This window comes from Rhinolophus hipposideros, assembly GCF_964194185.1.
Source record: "Rhinolophus hipposideros genome assembly, chromosome: 13".
NCBI lineage: Eukaryota > Metazoa > Chordata > Mammalia > Chiroptera > Rhinolophidae > Rhinolophus > Rhinolophus hipposideros.
Window position 1 is genome coordinate 21,436,684 of NC_138059.1, and position 21,842 is coordinate 21,458,525.

A 21,842-nucleotide genomic window follows, 5' to 3' on the forward strand; every position below is an offset into this window, starting at 1 on the left:
TGATAGATTTTATAAAACTCTTTGACTAACGGACAAAATTACAAAATCTGCTTGATCAGTCACACAATCGAGGCAATACAAGACAAAATCTGAAGCACCAGATTGCATAATCTCAGGGAGCATGTGAATGACATGCTTTGAGCACAATTTGGACAACATTTATATTGCATACAGCCTGAAAAGTGCTCCCTGGGTTGAACAATATAGTAGTCCTGGACAAAAATAGGGCACTAAGAAGGTAAGAGGTCTCCTAGAGGCTAAAGTGAACATGTTATGGAAGACACAATGCGAGATAACTGGAAGGATAAAGGTTGTTCTAAGAGAATTACTATTGGAATTGAATGTTTCTGGTGTAGCATAGTTCTGGGAAATGATGAGAATATGATAAATGGTAGAATACAGCTAACTTTTAAATTGAATCTTCTAATAAATTAAGTTACAGTAGGCTTAGCCTCATGTTGCTTTAGTAGGTGTGCGTAGGAAAGAAGAGGGAAAGCAGAAAACAGGGTCTCTGTGATAAGCACTAAGGAAACAATGAAGCAGTCTCAGAATCCAATTGTTTGGGAAGGCTAAAGTGGCAGATCCTAAACACCCCTGATCTTGTCCTCCACCTCTAATCATTTAATAAATCCTGATGTTTTTCTTTGTAATATATTTTGAGTAAACCATGTTTTTCCCTGCTTCCACAAGTTTGTTCAACTTTTATCCATTCAAATCTAAAATGGCAGCACCAGCCTCATAATTACTGTTTATCATTCTTTTTGTTTAATAGTTTCTCCATACAGTGACTAGTTCATTTTCCAATTATTTTCTACACAAATTTTACTTGCTCTGAACGCTGTAGCAGCTTTGTTTCTATTTAAAAAAGATCTCAAATGCTGTAGCCTGCCATTTGAGACCCTTCAGAAACTGATTTTTACTTATGTTTCTGATTTAATATTTATAGCTAGAACTTATTTAAAACATAATGTGCCATCCCATTGTGGAGTGGATTATATATCCTATTTTATTTAATCCTTAACACAAATTTCAAGACAAATAATGCTATCATCTTTATTTCTATATGGGAAATTAAGTCTCAAAGATGATATATACATACATGTATACATATATATATATATATATGTATATATATATATACACGTATATATATACACATATATATATGTATGTGTGTATATATATATATTCCATTCATGTAAGATCAGGACCAAAGTTAAAGTCAAGTATACATTTCTCTGGGGTCTGTTTTTTTTTTTTTTCTACTCTATTTTACTGTGTCCCATTTTACCCCCAACTTCTTTGATCACTGTGCGAATTATCTATGCCAACCAATGAAATGTACTCTCTTTATTCCTAAACAATACGATGCATATTTTAAACTCCAGACATTTTCTCATTGTTTTCTTATATTTTCTACTTTTGTATTAGTTGCTCTCAAATTTCAGTGTTCATTACATCACCTAGAAGCTTGTTAAAATACAAGTTAATCTCTACCTTAAGAGTTTCTGATTCAGTGGGTCTGGGGTAAGGTCTGACAAATTCCTAGGCAATACTGAGGTTACTGGTCTGGGGACCAAATTTTTTTTTTTTTTTCTGTTCACCAGAGGTGTCTTTATTTTATTTTATTTTATTTTTAATTTTGAGGGTAATCTTTTCTTTTTTTTTTTATTAGTTTCAGGTGTACAAGACAAGGCAATACTTAGACGTTCATCATTTATATCCCTCACACTGTGAACCCCCCTCCCCCATCCATTATCCCTCCGACCTAGCATGAGCCATCACATTATACATATAAAATTATAGTTGGCATTCATTAATGTTTAGCTTCTGGTGTACAATACCATGATCAGGCATCCACCTTATCTCTGAGGTGGTCTCCCAAATAGGACGCATGTCCATCGGATACCCAACAAAATCTTTACGACATTATTGAATAAGTTCCCCAAATTAATTTTCAGAAAACCCTGAGGCCATCTTGTGGTTACCAGCTGCTTCCTAATCCCTTCACCTTTCCCCTTATCCCCAACCCCCCCACCCCGCCCCCACCCATCTAACAACTCTCGTTTTTTCTTTGTGCCCTCAAAACTGTCTCTGATTAGTTCATTCACATAGTCTTTTCTTTAGATTTCACATATAAGTGAGATCATATGGTACTTGTCTTTGTCTTTCTGGCTTATTTCACTTAACATAATGTTCTCTAGATCCATCCATGTTGTTGCAAATGACAAGATTTCTTTCTTCTTTATGGCTGTGTAATACTCCATTGTATAAATTTACCACAGCTTCTTAATCCAGTCATCTACCGATGGACATTTTGGTTGTTTCCATATCTTGGCTATTGTGTAAAGTGCTGCAATAAACATAGGGATGCATACTGATTTTTGAATTGGAGTTTTGGATTTCTCCGGGTAGATGCCTAGGAGTGGAATTACTGGATCATAGGGTAGTTCCATTGCACTGTTGGTGGGATTGCAGATTAGTGCAGCCACTATGGAAAACAGTATGGAGGTATCTCAGGAATCTGAAAATGGGGACCAAATTTTGAGAACCGTTGTTCTATATATTTATATAAATTCCACATTTTTAAAAACTTAGTTCAAACGGCACGTCTTCCATCGCATAATTCCATTACCTTTACCATCAGTAAACTATTTCATCTAATCTCATATTACATTTACTGTCTTCCATATTCATTTGCCCTTTAGGTTAATTATCTTTATTTCCACATCTACTTTTATTCACCGTCATTTTCTATCTTTAACTGTCTGTCTGTCTGTCTATCTTGTATTTATATGTAGCTCATTGTCTTTTTGCTGTCATATATTTTCTTCATATTATGGCAAACAGTTTGGCACTTATGTGTACATTTGGGTAATTAAATATTTGATTATCATATGTAGAAAAAGAGATCTCAGTTTTTTTCTTCAGTCTTGATATTCCTCTCCCAATTTTACTTTAAATCATATTTCAAATTATTTTCCTTACAACTTCTACTATGCATAATTTCTTTCCAAAGCAATTTCTCATCCAAAGTTTTTTTCTGTTTGTTACTATATTTGAAGTTGAATTGGGACATTTGTTTTTTCTCTGTAATTTGATACAGGTAGGAAGTGTTGTACAGTTTCATTGCAAAAAAGGACACCTTCTCCAGGGGTCTACAACACGCACTTGCCTTCCTGACCTTACATGGAGTGGAATTCAGCCTGAGTGCACACGTAAGTACTGTGGCTTAGAAACTCTATTTATCATGGGTAAGAATTTATATGCATTTTTTCTAATTGTGAAAATAAATTTATGTCCACACAACAAATGTATCATGTTGATTTTTATACTATTATAAAACATAATTCATGTATATAATTTTATTACTATATCATAACCTTGTGCTCATTGGGAAGCATTCTTTCTAAAGGAATCAGATGGCATGAGGCACAATTTTATTCTTTTTGAAAAGCTCTTGTAATGGTGGTCAGTTTGGTCACCTGATAATTTTAGATGATGATTATAGTTTAGATTCTTAGATCTGCACTATGAAGCTGAAATACTCTGAGATACAGGAAGCTCCAGCATAATGAGTCTTAATTTTATCACTTGTGAAACTCTCTGAGAATCTGAGGAAAGCTAGAAATATATACATGGAACAAAATATGCATGAACACCTGGACCTAAATTTTTAATACTACTTCAGGATTTCCTGGAGCTTGTGAATGTGCAATATCCTTAAGTTGAGAACACTTGCTATTAACAGATTCAATTTTAACAAAGTGCCAGGTCACTAAACAGTCTTTTCTGATTTATAATTAAAAATAGATTTTAATTGTTGAATTACTTATCTCTTCTTTCCCTTTCAGTTCCTCTTTTAATCTCCTCCCCATCTTTTAAAATTATTATCCTCTTGGGGGGGTGAATAAAGAGTAAGCAGAAGTAGAATAATTTATAGCTTTTAGGATTTGCCAAAGTCCAAGTAAGTACTCTAAATGTACACTACCCCTCTTCAAAACCACCCAAATAATTACAGGAACCTCTATGGACCTGCAGCTTACTGAAAAGCAGTAGAATACTCCACTGAATCATGTCACATGTCTGCTTGGTTTACATTTAAAAATGGCAAAATATAAAAGAGAATTATTCAGAGTGTGAACAGCTGTGTGGGATGTAACTAGGTATTTCATAGTAAACTAAGATTCTTTGATGATCTACATTTGGGATATGATGATTTAAATGCAGTTAAACAGCTTCTGCTATTGCAAAGCATATCAGAATTTTATTAAGTGCATAATGTGGGGTTAAGAATGCAGCAGAGACAGACGATTTGTGTTTATCCTTCGCACTATTTCCCCCATTGGGATTAAATTTCATTAACTGAATTACATTAAATATAAACCATGTTCTACAATATTTATTACATTATGTAATAATTGTTAGATGTTGTTTATAGCTTTGTAAATGTCCAACAAAGGGAAATTTTTTTCCAAGCAAATTTGTCCACAGAACACTTTTTTTCAGAGACCACCTTTAAGAATCTTTATGAACAAATAATCAGAAATATCGTCTTGTTTAGGGGGAAATTTTTGTAGCGTCTATTTCTAATTGGGAAAGGGATAACCTTTAAAAGATACAGAACAAGTAAACTGGGGAAAGGGGGGAGGTCGAAGAAGTGCCTTAAGTATAGGTACAGTGGAATCAAGGTAGAAAATTAAGAGTGGGAGGAAACTTGGAGAAAAGGAGACTAAAAGTTAAATGAATACAAAAACACTGTTAGCAAAGAAACCCCCAAATTCAGCAAATTCCATATGTGAAAAAAATATTATTTTTTTTAAATTAAAGTTTATTGGGGTGACAATTGTTAGTAAAGTTACATAGATTTCAGGTGTACAATTCTGTATTACATCATCTATAATTCCCATTGTGTGTTCACCACCCAGAATCAGTGCTCCTTCCATCACCATATGTTTGATCCCCTTTACCCTCATCTACCACTGCCCGCCCCCTTTTCCCTCTGGTAACCACTAAACTATTGTCTGTGTCTATGAGTTTTTTTTTTTTAATTAATTTTATTGGGGTGACAATTGTTAGTAAATTTACATAGATTTCAGGTGTACAATTCTGTATTACATCGTCTATAAATCCCATTGCGTGTTCACCACCCAGAGTCAGTTCTCCTTTCATCACTATATATTTGATCCCCTTTACCCTCATCACCCACCCCCCACCCCCTTACCCTCTGGTAACCACTAAATTATTGTCTGTGTCTATGAGTTTTTGTTTCTCATTTGTTTGTCTTGTTCTTTTTGGTTTATATACCACATATCAGTGAAATCATAGGGTTCTCTGCTTTTTCTGTCTGACTTATTTCACTTAGCATTATTCTCTTGAGATCCATCCATGTTGTCACAAATGCTCCTATATCATCTTTCCTTAACGCCGAATAGTATTCCATTGTGTATATGTACCACAACTTCTTTATCCATTCATCTATCGAAGGACATTTTGGTTGTTTCCATGTCTTGGCCACCGTAAACAAAGCTGCAATGAACATTGGAGTACACGTGTCTCTATGGAGAAATGCTTTTATATTTTTGGGGTAGATACCCAGGAGAGCGATTGCTGGGTCATACGCTAATTCTATTCGTAATTTTTTGAGAAACCTCCACACGGCCTTCCATAGCTGCTGCGCCAATCTGCATTCCCAACAACAATGTATGAGGGTTCCTTTTTCTCCACAGCCTCTCCAACACTTGTTAGTATTTGTCTTGTTGATGATAGCCATTCTGACTGGGGTGAGGAGATATCTCATTGTGGTTTTTATTTGCATTTCTCTGATGATTAGTGATGTTGAGCATTTTTTCATATATCTATTTGCTGTTTGTATGTCATCTTTGGAGAAATGTCTCTTCAGGTCCTCTGCCCATTTTTCAATTGGTTTGTTTGTTTTTTTGTTTTTGAGTTGCATGAGTTCCTTGTATATTTTGATTATTAGCCCCTTATCTGAGGCACTGTTTACAAAAATCTTCTCCCATTCAGTTGGTTGCTTCTTTATTCTGTCGATGGTTTCTTTTGTTGTGCAGAAGCTTTTAACTGTGATATAGTCCCATTCATTTATTTTAGCTTTTATTTCCCTTGCCTTTGGAGTCAAATTCTAAAATGCTCTTTGAACCCAAGGTCCATAAGTTTAGTACCTATGTTTTCTTCTATGCAGTTTATTGTTTCAGGTCTTATGCTTAAGTCTTTGATCCATTTTGAATTAATTTTGATACATGGAGACAGATAGCATTCCAGTTTCATTCTTTTGCACGTGGCTTTCCAGTTCTCTCAGCACCATTTATTGAAGAGGCCATCTTTTCTCCATTGTATGTTTTTTGCTTCTTTGTTGAAAAAATTATTAAGGTGTACTTTCCACATTAGGAAGTTTTAACATCATAGCAACTTAATGAGTTGTGGTTAGATTTAACTTTAGAAAACCTGTTTTTGTGTGTGTTTTTTTTTAATTTACGATAAATATAATACAAATCACAAAATAATATTGCCTAAATTGATATAGAAAAATCTGAATTTGACAGACATTGAAAGGTATCTTATTGTGGGAGATTTTAGGTCCTTTAAAATGCTAATATAATATTGTAACGCTTTAAAATAATGATATTTAAAATAATACATTTATGAGCTTATCTTTTCACAGTCTTTTTTTCTCCTCAGGTTACCTATTAATATAATGTTCCACAGATGATTATTTAAGAAATGCTAGTCTACGAAATCAAAATGTGTATTTATATTCATACATTTCCCTTGAGTCATTAGAATAACTATTTAACAGTATATTTGTATGAAGGTATTAACAAACCTCTAATAATGTATCTTGATTCCAGTCTCAAAATTTTCTTAACATGTCTATTTTTTTAAAAAATGACTTTTTTTTTTTCTCTTTTCTTAATATAGCCCACAGCTGTAAACAGCCGGATACTCCTGCTCACGCGAATGTAGTAGGAATGGACCTTCCATCCCATGGGTATACGCTAATTTATACCTGCCAGCCTGGCTTTTTCTTAGCAGGTGGAACAGAACATAGAGTATGTAGGTCTGATAACACTTGGACTGGAAAAGTTCCTGTTTGTGAAGGTAAGTTTTCTCTATAAAAGCTTTCGCAGAAGATGTGTATTTTGACTTTCCTCAGATGCAAAAGACATAAGAATTAATTCAAATTACTTAGAAAGAACGGAAATTTGTTGGCCAACTCAAAAATAGGAGTGAGGTAGACACTTCTGGACCCAGAGGCACAAACACATATTATTCAGGTTTTTATAGCTTCTTGACCATGGTCTGTTTTTCCTTCTTTCCTTTATTATTTCTTATAGTTTTCTATCCACAGTAGGGGTACTAGTTATCTAGGGCCAACCATACAAAGTACCACAAGCTGGGTGGCTTAAAATAACAGAACTTTATTCTTTCATTTCTGGAGGTCAGAAGTCCAAAATCAAGGTGTCAGCAGGGCCATGTGTCCTCTGAAGGGTATGGGGAAGAATAATTCCTTATGTCTTCCTGATGGCTTTTGGCTATTTTTGGCATTTGTTCACTCATAGCTACCTCATTCCAATTTCTCTTTCCATGTTCTCATGTCCTTCCCTATGAATCTTTGTATGTCCTCCCTTCATCTTTTAAAGACACTGGTCATTAGTTAGCAATTATTTCAGGATTATTTCACCTCAAGCTCCCCAACTAATTATATCTTCAAAGACCTTATTTTCAAATAAAGTCATATTTTGAAGTTCCTAGTGAACATACATTTTGGAGGTACACTAGTCAACCCACCATAATAGGGAAAATTGCTGCCAGCATCCCCGGGTTCAACCCTTCTGGAAGCGTAACCTTGGTAGAAAAGGTCTTTCCCAAAGCGTCGTCATGGGAACTCTATTCAGGAATCTGAATATTACAGTTTTGAACAGTGTTCATTTTCAAATTCATTACTTAACTAGAGTGATATGGTATGTTCACCAATTCTAGGTGAAGTTTGCAACCCTGTTGTTGCTTGATCAAGACAATCCCTATCTGAATAAGATGTAAGGAGTTTGCCACAGGAATAGACTTATGTTTCCAGAAAAAGGAATAAAAAGAGCTTTTTTTTTTTTTTTAAGAATTCTTTATAAGGTCATTAATAAACTTCTTTTCCTTTTATTTTTTCAATTTTTTTTCAGACCTTCTAATTCTTGATCTCTTACAGCATTCACAAGTGTTAAAAACTTTATCCTTCTTTAAATGTGTTTACTCTTTTCTCTTAGAACCATACTCAGTTTTTTAATTTAAAAAAAAAAAAGGTTTTGTGATAGAAATTCCTACAATATGAGGTCTTATTCTGACTTGTTTGCTTGTCATTGTCTTTCTCTACTCTCCTTTCCTTTCATCTGCCATTCCCTAAAGAATATAATCACAATAAAAACAGAAACTTTGTTCAAAGTGTTTACAACTATAATTTTAACATCGAGATCAGTGCCTTGTATATGAAAAGTGTTCAATAAATATTTGTTGAGTAAATAAATGTGTTATTCCCTCATGATTTTGGCTATTGATTCTCCATTTCTTTTATAAACTTATTATTTTTTACCCATGATTTTCGAATCATGGTTCTTAGCCATCTATTCCTTTTACTCTATGTTATCTCTGTAGGTGACTTCATTCAAGTCACTGGCTTCAACAGTACTGGCTTCTCTATGGAGATTATTTACAAATTAATATTACTAACCCATTTATCTTAGCTTCAGACTTATATGTTCAGTTGCTTATTTGACATCTCTTCTTGAATTCTTCACAGACACCTAAATAGTCAATAAATGCAAATCCGAACTTATACATTTCCCTTCACCATACTCTTCTTTTGGGCCCTATCTCAGTGGTGCTGTCACTATACAGTACATAGAAATCTAGTAGTTATCTTTGACATCTTCCTAACCTCATAAATCCACCTTGGTTTCAATAGCTTTTTTGTCTTTCCACTTTTCTGTTTTTATCATCCTACTATAGTAGTCTAAGTCAGCATTCTCTTTACTAGGACTACTGTAGCAACCTCTTAACTTCTCTGCCCATATCAATACCCATTCCTTTCCAAATTGTTCTCCATCTTTCAGCCAGAGTGATCTTCACCCACATTGCTCCCCCTTCAAACCTTTGAAAGACGCTACATTGCCCTTAGGATAAAGACCTAAGATTTTACATGGTCTATAAGCACTGTCTGTCACAATTCCTGACACACAATTCCTGACACATGATTCCTGACACACAATTCCACACCGCACATGATTTCCTTGGTTTTGGACTACCATTTGTTTGACTTAAAACTTTAGTTTTAGGTTTTCACCATTGAGTCCACCCAATTTCTTACGACACCACAAGCTATCTTAATAATTTTTATTTCTTAAACATGAATCCTGCACAAATGATTTCTGCCCTTTTACAACAGGAACATACTCTCAGCCCTCAGCTTTTATTATGAAATTGACTGTGGGGGTCCATGTTAGTTTATTCCTCTAAAATAAGAAACGATATCTCAAAATGATATGGCACCACTAATCTTCCCCTTATACCACTGGTCTATAATGGGGGTAATTGCTGACATTAACTCTGCAACAGGAGTGTTGATTGGGGACCAAGATGCTATGATGAACAGGACATTTTTCAGAAAACTGTATGCTATGTCAGAGAGAAAAAAGTGACAGTGCATTACATTGTGTGTGTGTGTGTGTGTGTGTGTGTGTGTGTGTGTTATTAATTATATTAACTTTTCAAAACATTTTTCATTTCTTTACCTAGCTGGTTCCAAAATATTGGTGAAAGATCCTAGACCCGCGCTAGGAACACCCAGCCCAAAGCTAAGCGGTTAGTAATTTCAGTTGTTACTCTAGATGTTATGATTTCTAAAAGTAATCTACTATTTTCTTGACAAAATGACTATATACTTAGAAAAATACGTTTTAGTATGCAAAAATTATGCATTTGTTTTTTGGAATTTGATAATTCATATTATAAGATGTTGAATTTTAAGCAGTGTAATACTGTGGTATTAATACTGTAACACTGAAATATTAATATTTCAAAATATTATTTATAGTTCTTTCTATATAATTTCATTTTAGGAGTATCTGAAAATGACTAAATAATAATAGCAATATTTTATTTAAAATATTAAAATAAAAAATGAGATGTTATATAAAATTTTTAAATGCGGGCTTTTCTTTTTTTTTGCAAAGGAAACAAAGGAACAAAATACAATTGGTATGAGAGTAAAAGTTTAGGAACTTCTAGAATTTTTCCAACGTATTTTCAATTATTTGATTTAAAGAGCAAATTTTAAAATCTAGTATAGTCATTAAATATGGGCTTTGAAGTCCTATAACCTTGATGTAATTCCCATGTTATACACTCCCTACCCTGTGACCTTGGAAAAGTTATTTTATATATCTTAGCCTCCATTTCTTTATCTGTACAAAAGAAATGATGATTTGATTATTATAAATGAACTTTATGGAAGTGAAGTGCAAAGTGCTTAACAAATAATAAGGGCTCAATTTATGAGAGCTGTGTTTTTAATATTCTTCACTACTAATAAAGTACTAATAAAATTACAGGCTTAACATCTAATCTTTACTCTGGAGACATTTTGGCCCCATCTTACTGAGCCAGGAACAGTGATAGGATTTAATTTCACTTGGGTTCAGAAGTTCTCAAGGAACATGCTATAAAACTAGAGCACCCACAAAACTTTGAGACGCTGATTTATTTGACATTGAGCGAAAACAGACTGTCACTAAGGCAGTCAAATAATAAGTCACATAACAGAGGAAGGTTAGCAATGCAATTAGAAAAACATAACAATCAATCAATACACAGAAATTTCCAAGAGAGATGCTTTACCTGGGAGCACATGAGTGCTCTGCATAATAGCTCCAGCACATCAAGTGTAAACCTGGCACGTCCTGGGCGAAACATGGCCAGTAGTCACCAATAACAAATCAGGCAGACAAAAAATAAAAAAATGAAAAAAGAATATGGAAAAACTTCACAAGACGATTTTAAAAATTTGGCCAATATGCAAATATAAGGATTTCTGCATGAAATAATTAAAGAGTATATACTTTCCTTAAATGCACATGGAATAGCTCTAACAATTGATTGTATATTAAGTAATACATATATCTACACAAAATTTAAAGCAAAGTTAGTCTCACCATGATGCAATTGAAAGTTAATAAAAATTAGATAAATGTTTAAAATTCCTGAATATTTGCAAATTAAGAACAAAAGTAATACTGATGAATACATCATGAATTAAAGACAGAATTGAAATGAAAAGAAAAATAACACTAGAACTTAGTTATACTGAAATCTAAATATCAAAATTTGGGAACTGAAATAAAAGAAAGTTGTGAGGGGAATTTATACCCTTGAATTCGTACAGTAGAAAAGAAGAAAGCTTCAGAATTAGTGAGCTAAGTTTCCCTGTTAAGAAAATATAGAAGTGTAACAGAACAACCAAAACAAAGCAGAAATCAATGTAATAAAAACGAACAAACAAATAAACCTCAAAGATTCAATAGAAAATTGTAAACAAAGACAAAGTAGTTCTATAAAAAAAAACAAAGTGAAAATTTTCTGGTTACTAAAACTCATTATTGACTCTGAGTCAATAAAACTCATTCTATGAGTCCATCATAACTCTAATAACTCAGATAAATACATTAAAAAGAGAAATTAGAGGCTCATTTGACTCAAGATTATAGATGAAAAAAATCTACATAAAATCTTAGTAAATCAAATAAATTGTAGTAATGATGGCACCTCATTACTAAATTGGGTTCATGATAGAGGTACAGGAGTATTTTTGTTAAATAATCCTTAAAAAGTAATAGATCACATTAAGAGATTTATATGCATAAAATATGATCATTTCAATGCTTTCACAGGAAGTGTTTTATGATTCACCATCTATTTATAATTTTTTAGGAAGTCTGTTAATTTAGAAAAGAGTTTCTTTAACCTGAGTAAAGATATCTATAGTGCTCTAGAGCAATGTCGTCTTAAATGGCAAAACATTTGAAGTATTTCATTTAAAATCACAGTAAAAAGAATGAAATACAATAACATTTCAAAGTTAGGAGAATAATACTCTATTTGTAACACTGTGAAGCCTATGAAGCAAAGTTTAAGTTCAAATATGTCTTGGAAGAAAAGATCATGACCATCGTGTTTCTCCTTTTCATTGATATCCACATCAATGGCAGTTAGATGACACTTTTGTTTGCAGAGAACTGCCAAATACACAATCACATTTAAATCTCAAAATAAACTCAGTAATCGAAAGGAGTATTTTCATTTCCATTGTACATAGATATATAAATGACCAAATATTGTCTGTTTCTCCTAATCTATGGTGAGTCACATTTCTCAGTTCTATGTGAGAAAGAGGGAGGGAGGTGTTGGCATGAGAAAAGGAGAGCAAGGTAGAGGCTCATCATGGCCCATTCTGTGCATTCTTCCCCACATTAAGTGATTTCATGTTGGTAGTTTGAAATCTGCCGTTATGGGAATATTTACACCATAAAAATCAGCAGACTACATTTTTTTTTTCTGGAGAGTCTGTTGTTAAATATTCACTATCACATCAATGATTAATCCTGATACAATGTACTTTGCTGCAGCTGCTACCTACTTCTTTCCATTATTATTTTCTCCTGACATTGAGGTTCTTTTTCATCTCCTTCAGTCAACACTCCTTAATTTCCCCAAGCACCATGGACAAGATCATTAGGTGTAGCAGATTTTCATTTAAAGTTCGTAGGTGGCAAAGGATAATCGCAGTACCTGCCAGGGGAAATGAACAGTCAGAGAAACAACATTTATTGATCACCTACTCTTTGCCAGGCACTGCTGTTACAATATATCTCTCTCTGGCTCCTCCTCTTATCTCTACAGCTAAGAGCCTATTACTTCCAAATTTCACATTTTTGTAATGCAGGCCAATTTAGCTTGTTACTCCCTCCTGCAAACTTGTTCTAGATATACTTCTTTTAAGCTGAAAAAAATTTAAGCTATGTAACAATCAAGGGCTTTTTACCCATATACTATGTCAATTTTTTTTTTTTAATTAAGCCCCCCCTATATACAGAGCATAGCTGTGTAGTGTGAGGTTTGGGGAGGGAGTGTCACTAAAAGGATGACTTGGAAAATGTCACAGGATTATGGACTTTTCATGATACTAACTACATGTCTACAAATATGTTTGTTAGCAACTATATAAGTATTGAGCTATACTGTACTGTATACTGTATTGAACTATATAAGTAGTGAGCTATAAAAATCTACAGTTTCCCTATTTTATCTTCATAATAATATTAATGATAGCAACTAGTACTTAGCTAAACTCTTCACATTCATTATGTCATTTAATCTTCTTAAAAATTCTATGTTAATACTATGTTAATCATGTGGAAATTCAGGTTTAGAGAGTGAAGTAATCTCCTGCAAAACCACACAGTTTATTATGGGAGAAGAAGTACTTAAATGCAACCAGCCTAACTCCGGCACCTGCATTTTTAACCCTTGTGTTATATTGCTTTGAAATTATCATAAAAAGCAATCACGTTGGTTGAAAGAGTCAGTAAAAACTCAGCTGCTGAGGGTGTTTTATGTTCATCCTTCACTGTTGTTTTTGCTTTATTGGTTTGCTGAGTAGAATTCGGGGAACGCAGAATTTGTAACCCCAGCCTCTGTGATCTGAGTAGTAAAAAGTGTGATGTGTGTAGAAAAGATCAGGTGACAAACGTGCTAGGGAAAAAAAAAGTCTTTATCCTAAATTCATGTCATTTACTCACCCAAATAAATAGGCATGGCTCCCTTGAATAGCTGATTTTTGTGGATGGGCTTTATTATGATGTATAGGATTAATGGAAGCTTGTCTCAGCCTCTTCCCAGGATATCAGAAGACTTTGACATACCTCACTTATACAACTATAAGTTACACTAATTTATATAAATATAACTAAGTCTTATTTGGCTGTATCTAACATTCTTTGGATGAACGTTCTATAACATTTAGCATATTCTTTGATTCTGCCACATTTCACCTCTCTCCCATGACAGGAAAGTCTAATGACGATTCTTTTATTTCTAAAAATACCTGTAAACCTAATAGTAAATGTTAGAATAGAATATTAAAGTTCTGTTCCTCTTACAAAAAAATGAAATAAAAATACCTATAAACCTCAAAGGTGTCAATTTGGTGGAGACCTGCTTCTCCTCAGGAAGTCTATTAGTGGAATGACTGAACTAGTATTCTGTAAGGGGGACAAAGGACTATCCCTCCTGACAGTCTTCCAGGGCTATTCTGCAAGGGGGGTTAACTCTACATTCTTCCTCTGGTACATCTGTTCCCACTGCTAGGAGAAAAGCAACCCTCTTGGGACTTGTATATGGACTAACTTGGCTCAGTAAAATCATTCTATCTTCCTCCTGAGATAAAGATATTATTAGAGGAGACCAAATATAAGTAAACTTGATGCTTCACTGGATTCTAAATATAAGTCTCCTATCTTTAATTGGTGTTGTTTTTATTTCTAGCTGATGGATGACTAGTGCACAAGTCTAGGTTTTTACAATTTTGGTTTATTCTAAAGCAATGGAAACCCTTTTATGTGAAGAATTCATTTTGTTATATGCATTTCTCATTTTGTATAATTAGCAAATAGCATTATTCAATAAATGAAAATTTGTCGATCTACATAAGGCTTGTATTTACAGGACACTGTAAAATGAATGCATCTGTTAATTTAATCTGTTCACAGTGCCTGATGATGTGTTTGCCCAAAATTATATATGGAAAGGCTCTTACAATTTCAAAGGAAGGAAACAACCCATGACCTTGACCGTTACAAGTTTTAATGCTTCAACTGGGAGAGTCAATGCAACACTTAGCAATAGCAACATGGACCTGCTACTTTCAGGTATCACATTATACAGCAACAAATAATGCTTTCATTTCCATTATTTCCATCATTTCATAACTTGTATTAGTGCTTTTCATACTGTGAAATATGTGTTACGTTTTATAACATTCATAATTCATTCAGAAGCAAGGCTTTCTGGTTGTTGGATTGATACATGGATATTACTAAACAAATATTAAATTCTGTCATACTGAAATAAGCTCCCTCAAGAATATTTTAATGTTGCTAGAATGAGACATCATGAAATAGAACAGAACTTTTAATTTGAATATACCTAAACCTTTCTCTAGTCTCATAACACCAGAGAGAGCAGATCAGTGATTTGCTAGCTATTTTATGGTCACAACATTATTTCTTCAAATGAAAATGGGTAGGTGGATATCATAAATTAAAACAGAAAAGATAGAGCTACACTATTTTAAACAGGCAAAGGGGACCCAGGCACGATCCACCTGCTCGACCTTCTCAAGCTTCCTTTTCCTCAACTTAGTGCACACTTCCCTCATTATCTTTCATTACTCTGTTTTTTCTGACTTTCCAGTGTTTTCTCAAATGACATCTCAACAGACCTCCTGATGACCCTACTAAAATAACCTTCACATTACAAACACTGTCAGACACTTTTTGTCTTAGGCAGTCTTATCCTGTTTCATTTTATTTTTTGCACTATTTGAAATTTAGCATCGTATAGTATAGTATACTGTGGTATGACATGGATAGACATGACATTATTTATTTGTCTATACTCCAATAACATAAGCCATTCATTACTATATCCCAGAGGTTAGAAAAGCATCTGTAACAAAATAGGCCTCATTTAAAACATATTTTAAAAAATTGATATTGAAAATATGAAATATATATGTATATATACACATATATACATACATGTGTATATACATACATGTATATATGCATATATGTATATACATGTATGTATATATGTGTATATACATATATATGTATATATGTATATATATGTATATATGCACATATACATATATATATGTATATATATATATATATGTATAAACTTCTTGGTTATGTATATATCCTAAATACAGTAGTCTTATCTGCAGTTTCACTATCCCTGCTTTCAGTTACCTAAGGTCAGTTGAGGTCCAAAAATATTAAATGGAAAATTCCAGAAGTAAATACTTTGTAAGTTTTAAATTACACATTGTTCTGTGTAGCCTGATAAAATCCCGCACTGTCCTGCTCCATCCCTCCTGTCCAGGAAATGGTTCATACCTTTGTCTAGTATATTTCTGCTGTATGCTGTGCTCCTTTAGTTACTTAGTAGCCATATTATCAGAAGGTCAACAGTAGCCTCACACTAAATGAGAATGCCTATGTCATTCACCTCACTTCATCTCATCATACAGACATTGTAACATCAGCGTAAGGAGGGTAAGGAGACATCAGGGTAAGTAGAAAAAGGGTGAGCACACTGCAATAACATATTTTGAGAGAGATCATATTCACATAACTTTTATTACAATACATTGTTATAATTATTCTATTTTATAGTTATTGTTGTTAATCTCTTTCTGTGACTAATTTGTAATTTAATTTTTATCATAGGTATGTATGTATAGGAAAAACATAGTACTTATAGGGTTGAGTACTATCTGCAATTCCAGGCATCCACTGGGTTCTTGGAATGTGTCCCCCATCAATGGGGGGATGCTACTATAATTACTAATAATGAAATAATTTGTGGTATAAGTAGAATGGAAAATACAATTCTATTTATCGATTTTGAAAATTTTAGAACTATCAAGCATCATTCTGTATTAGTGAATGATCCTGCATTAAACCCAGAGTAAAAGTATTGGAAGTGAATATGTGTTATATTTATAAAAACATATATAGTTGCATGATATAATTTGAAAGAAGCTTTATATGAATAAAATAATGCATTTAAATTGTAATTACTAATTTATTTAACTTTAAAACATAAATAATTTTTTCTTTGGTTTCTGTAAAAGAGCACAAAATAAGTGTATATCGTTGACTCTTGAGCAACACAGATTCGAACTTTACAGGCCCACTTATATGCAGATTGTTTTCTGTTTGACTCAGGCCGTTCAATACGGAGTTGTTCAAGGGTCAACTGGTGGTTGGGAGTCTGCCTATGTGGAGGGCTGACATAAGTTATACAAGGAATTTTAACTGCACATGGGCAGTCAATGCCTCTAACCCCCATGTGGTTCAAGGGTCAACTGTACTTATTTTAATCTAGAAAAATTTCAAAGCAAAATGTTACAAATATACAAAAACAAACATGAATAATTAATTTAATTAATTTAATTAGTTTTCACTATCTCCATATAAATCAATTATACCATTTTCCCAACAATATTATTTTTGATTACTCATGTCTTTTTCCTATTAATTATAATTTATATTTATGTCAAGATCTATTTATCATTCTCTTTCTATTCCCAGAATATTCTTCTTTTTTTTTTTAAAATTATTTTCAGGTATACAAAACAATGTAATAGTTAGACATTTACATTCCTCACAAAGTGATACCCCTCTCCCCCAATCTACTACATCTCTGGTAGCATATATAGATGTTATAATTCCACTGACTCTATTCCCTATGCTGTACTCCACATCCCGTGACTGTATATATATATATAGTCAATGTATTTAATTATATTTAATTATATATTTAATTATATTTGATATTAATACTTATTTAATTATAGTTGATATTCAGTATTATTCAGCTTCAGTTGTACAGCACAGTGGTCAGACATCTACACAGTCCATAAAGTGGCCTTTCTAATAAGACAAGTGCCCATCTGACCCCCTTTACAACACTATTGATTATAGTCCCCAAAATGTGTTTCATATCCCCATGGCTATATCGTGATTACTAATTTGTACTTTCTAATCCCTTTACCTTCTCTCCCTTCCCCAGCCCCCTTCCATCTAGCAACCCCCTATATTTCTGAGTCTATTTCTGTTTTATTTGTTCATATATTCTGTTCATTCCATGTATAAGTGAGATCATATGGTATATGTCTTTCTCTGCGTGACTTATTTCACTTAGCATAATATTCTCCAGGTCCATCCATGTCGTTGCAAATGGTAACATTTCATTCTTTTTTTATGACAGAGTAATAGTCCATTATATTGATGGACTCAGTATAATCAGTTATTATTATATAATCAGTTTCTTTATCCAATCATATCAATATAATGGACTATTATGCTGCCATAAAAATGAGCATTTAGGTTGTTTCTGTATCTATTCTTATGAAAACTGATTTCATAGGTGAAAGATTATGTGAATGAATGAATGAGTCAAATTTCAGCCATCACTTAATCAAAAAATTTTTCCTTAGAACCCTATTTACTTATTCCCCTAAACACATTTACAATCTAGCTTATTTCAACTTTTAAAATATTCACCATTTAAGAAAAAAAATCATCATGTGTATTTTTGCTTCTCTTTTTTGTGTCATCACTCTATGTTGACTTTGTGAACTAAAAATCCTATTTGATTTTCAAGACCCAGCTAAAATCCTTTTATTTATTTTTTTTTTAAATAAGCCTTTCCTGATCTTTCTAGTGTGAAGGGATCCCTCTCTCTTCTGATATTTTATTTATCATATTCTCTCATGTATTTTGGTTAATTGTGTACCTGACATACCTCCTATTTAATCAAAAATGCTTTTAAGCATCATATCTTTATATAGGAACAACATCTATTTGTCGTTGTGGCTCTAGTTGCACCTAGAATCTCTCTTTCACATGGTTGGCACCCAATTTATTTTAAGGAAAATAAAAAGAATTTTAACATTTGACTCACACCCTTAAAGATTTTATATCTGATTGGGGAGGAGAACATTTTGTTTACTTCATGTATTGAATGATGTTACTAAGAACGGTGATAATTTTAATAGCATAGGCTATTTAACCCCACAATTAAGATTTAGGTTGAGAATTGCAGATGTAAGAGAGATCAATATATACTGCATGATTTGTAAATAGCATTATGGGTAAAACTAGCCTTGACTCAGTCTTGTTTTATTTTTTTCGTATCATATGTATTACATGAAACATTTAAGGAGTTATACATAATAAAATGAAGTGTAACTATTTTTACAGGCGTATATAAAAGCCAAGAAGCTCGCCTAATGTTACACATCTATCTTATTAAAGTACCAGTTCATGCTTCTGCAAAGAAAATGAAAGAGGAAAACTGGGCCATGGATGGCTTTGTAAGTATAGTTCTTTAAAAGTCTGCTGCTTGTTTTAATCCCAAATTCTTGCTTTGATTTGTCATTAATATTCCAGAAAAAGGTAATTTTCTAAATTTAGCTATTTGTGAACACAAACACACACACACACACACAAAATGACATAATTATTATTATGGGTATTTTTTTAAATGACTCGTTACAAATGTTTAATAATCTATAGTGTTAAACCTTAGATTATTGGATTCTGGTGAACTTTGCTCACTTTTGTAATACTTATGTGTGCAGGGGGCATATAGTTTTTCATTGGTTTCATCAAATGTATTTTGATAGCACAAATTTATTTATAACAATCAGTGCTATGATAAACAAATCTGGATAAAATATAAATCAATCTTTGTCTGGAACCACTGTTTAAGACATATGCAACACGTTAACAAAATGCATCAGAAAAATTAAGTATGCTCATTAAATTTAAACAAAGATTTAGAATATTTTGTAAAATTGTCTATCAAGAAGAGATTCCAAGTCTGCAAATTGTTTCATGTGGAGAGCTAGTTGCCAATGCTTCACTATGGAGTCACTCTGTCCTATTCAACCACCAAATTTCCCCAAAAATAAGACCTAGCCAGACAATCAGCTCTAATGCATCTTTTGGAGAAGAAATTAATATAAGACCTGGTCTTATTTTACCATAATATAAGACCGGGTATAATATAATATAATATAACATAACATAACATAACATAACATAACATAACATAACATAACATAACATAACATAACATAACATAATACCTGGTCTTATATTAATGTTTGATCCAAAAGATGCATTAGAGCTAATTGTCTGGCTAGGTCTTATTTTCGGGGAAACATGACACATGTGAATGGAGTTACTAAATTGGGAGTTGGAAACCAGTTATATTCACATACTGCCCAGGAGCCTTTGCTAAAAAATGAGCATGAGATCTCTGACCATAGTCTCTCAAGTAAAAAGCCTTCTTTTACAAGGAAGAACTAGCAGGAAAGAAGATGGATAGTATGTCATGGCTTCACTAAGTTTGTTTCCTGAGGGAAAAAGGTACATTTAGTTTCCCTGTCTGTGCCATTTATTCATGGAGTTGGGACTAACTCATGTCTTCAATGCAATGCACTCAGAGTGTTTAATTGCATTATTTCATCTAGGAAACAAATAAAGTGAATGCGTTCATTTAAATATTAGAGTTTGAGCTATACTTCTTAGAAGCATTTCATTTTTAAAACAGCCATGCTGAGTATGATGTCTGATAATAAGGAATAAATGTTATCACCTGTTGTGATATATCACTCGTGTGGATAATTTGTAAGATATTTTGATTTTAAGGGAGAAGTTTTAAGGTTTTTTTGTTTTTTTGGTTTTCTTTGTTTTTACAACTTTTATAATAACATACATGACAGAGGTAGCTAATTGCAACTAATTAGAACAAGCATCAGGGTAACTTCATATTACTACTTATCAGGAACACAGAAATGTTTCAATTATTATTATATCTATGAGATCAAATGACACTAGGCAATTAAACTATTTTTAAAATATATTAATAGTCAGCATTTATAGCATTAGACATAGCCACAAAATCTCAGAGTCAAACAACAAGTACGTATTTACTTCTTTCTAATGTGTCTGAGGTTGGTGGTAGATAGACCTATTGTCAAGTCCACACAGATTCCATTGGCTCTACTTGAAGCTAGGGTAGCAAGTTCAAATCTGCTCCAGGTGTCTGATTCTGGGACCCAGGCTGGAGGGACAGCAGCTACCATGGGCACACTCAGAGGTCAGAAGCACTGAGAGGCACATTAGAAAACATGCCACCATTTTTAAACAGCTCTGTTGAAATATAATTCACATACCCTACAATTCACCCATTTAAAGCGTGAAATTCAGTGGTTTTTACTATATTTACAGATGTGTAACCATCATCACAGTTGATTTTAGAATATTTTGACCACCTCAAAAAGAAATTCCAAATCCTTTAGTTATCATCCCACCCAGCCACCTCTTATCCCCACTCCAGCCCTAAGCAACCACAAATATATCTTCTGTCTCTACAGATTTCCCTGTTCTGGACTTTCATATTTATGGACTCTTATAATATGTGGTCTTTTGTGACTGACGTATTTCACTTGTTATAATGGGAAACATACCTCTTAAGACCCAGGCTAGGCACTGAATTATTTTCAATCCTACCCACATTCCATTGGCCAAAGCAAGTCACAGAACCAAACCCAATTCAAGTCACAGAACCAAACCCAAGTAACTCTTCCCATGAAAGTTGGTGGGAGGGGGAAGAAGAAATGCATATATGCCGAACAGTAATCTAACCTAAGAAGTACAGTGCTATTATACTTTAATTTTTTATTGACCTTTTGCCTCATTCAGTTTCATTATTATTGACCTTTTCTTGACAGTAAGTTTCTTAGCATAAAAGAATTATATATGTATATCTATATCGATATACATAAGTAAGCAACCCACTTTTTTCTAACATCATAATATTTTGAAATGAAAATTTTGATTTTGCTTTTAATGATGACAGATTTGCACAATGTGCTGTGTTTTACATATGAGGAAGATCTATAGGGAAGCACTTTACAT

At 33.2% G+C, this 21,842-nt stretch overlaps 1 protein-coding gene across 5 annotated transcripts in view; it reads left to right on the top strand.

Moving 5' to 3' along the window:
- CSMD3 (CUB and Sushi multiple domains 3) overlaps positions 1-21,842 on the top strand; it is a 1,140,077-nt gene that overhangs the window by 1,110,026 nt on the left and 8,209 nt on the right. For all 5 annotated transcript variants that reach the window (XM_081069899.1, XM_081069900.1, XM_081069901.1 and 2 more), the window contains 5 exons: positions 3,107-3,218; positions 6,940-7,119; positions 9,802-9,867; positions 14,829-14,987; positions 19,116-19,228. In XM_081069899.1, coding sequence (XP_080926025.1) covers positions 3,107-3,218; positions 6,940-7,119; positions 9,802-9,867; positions 14,829-14,987; positions 19,116-19,228 — 630 coding nt within the window. The remainder of the gene's footprint in view (positions 1-3,106; positions 3,219-6,939; positions 7,120-9,801; positions 9,868-14,828; positions 14,988-19,115; positions 19,229-21,842) is intronic.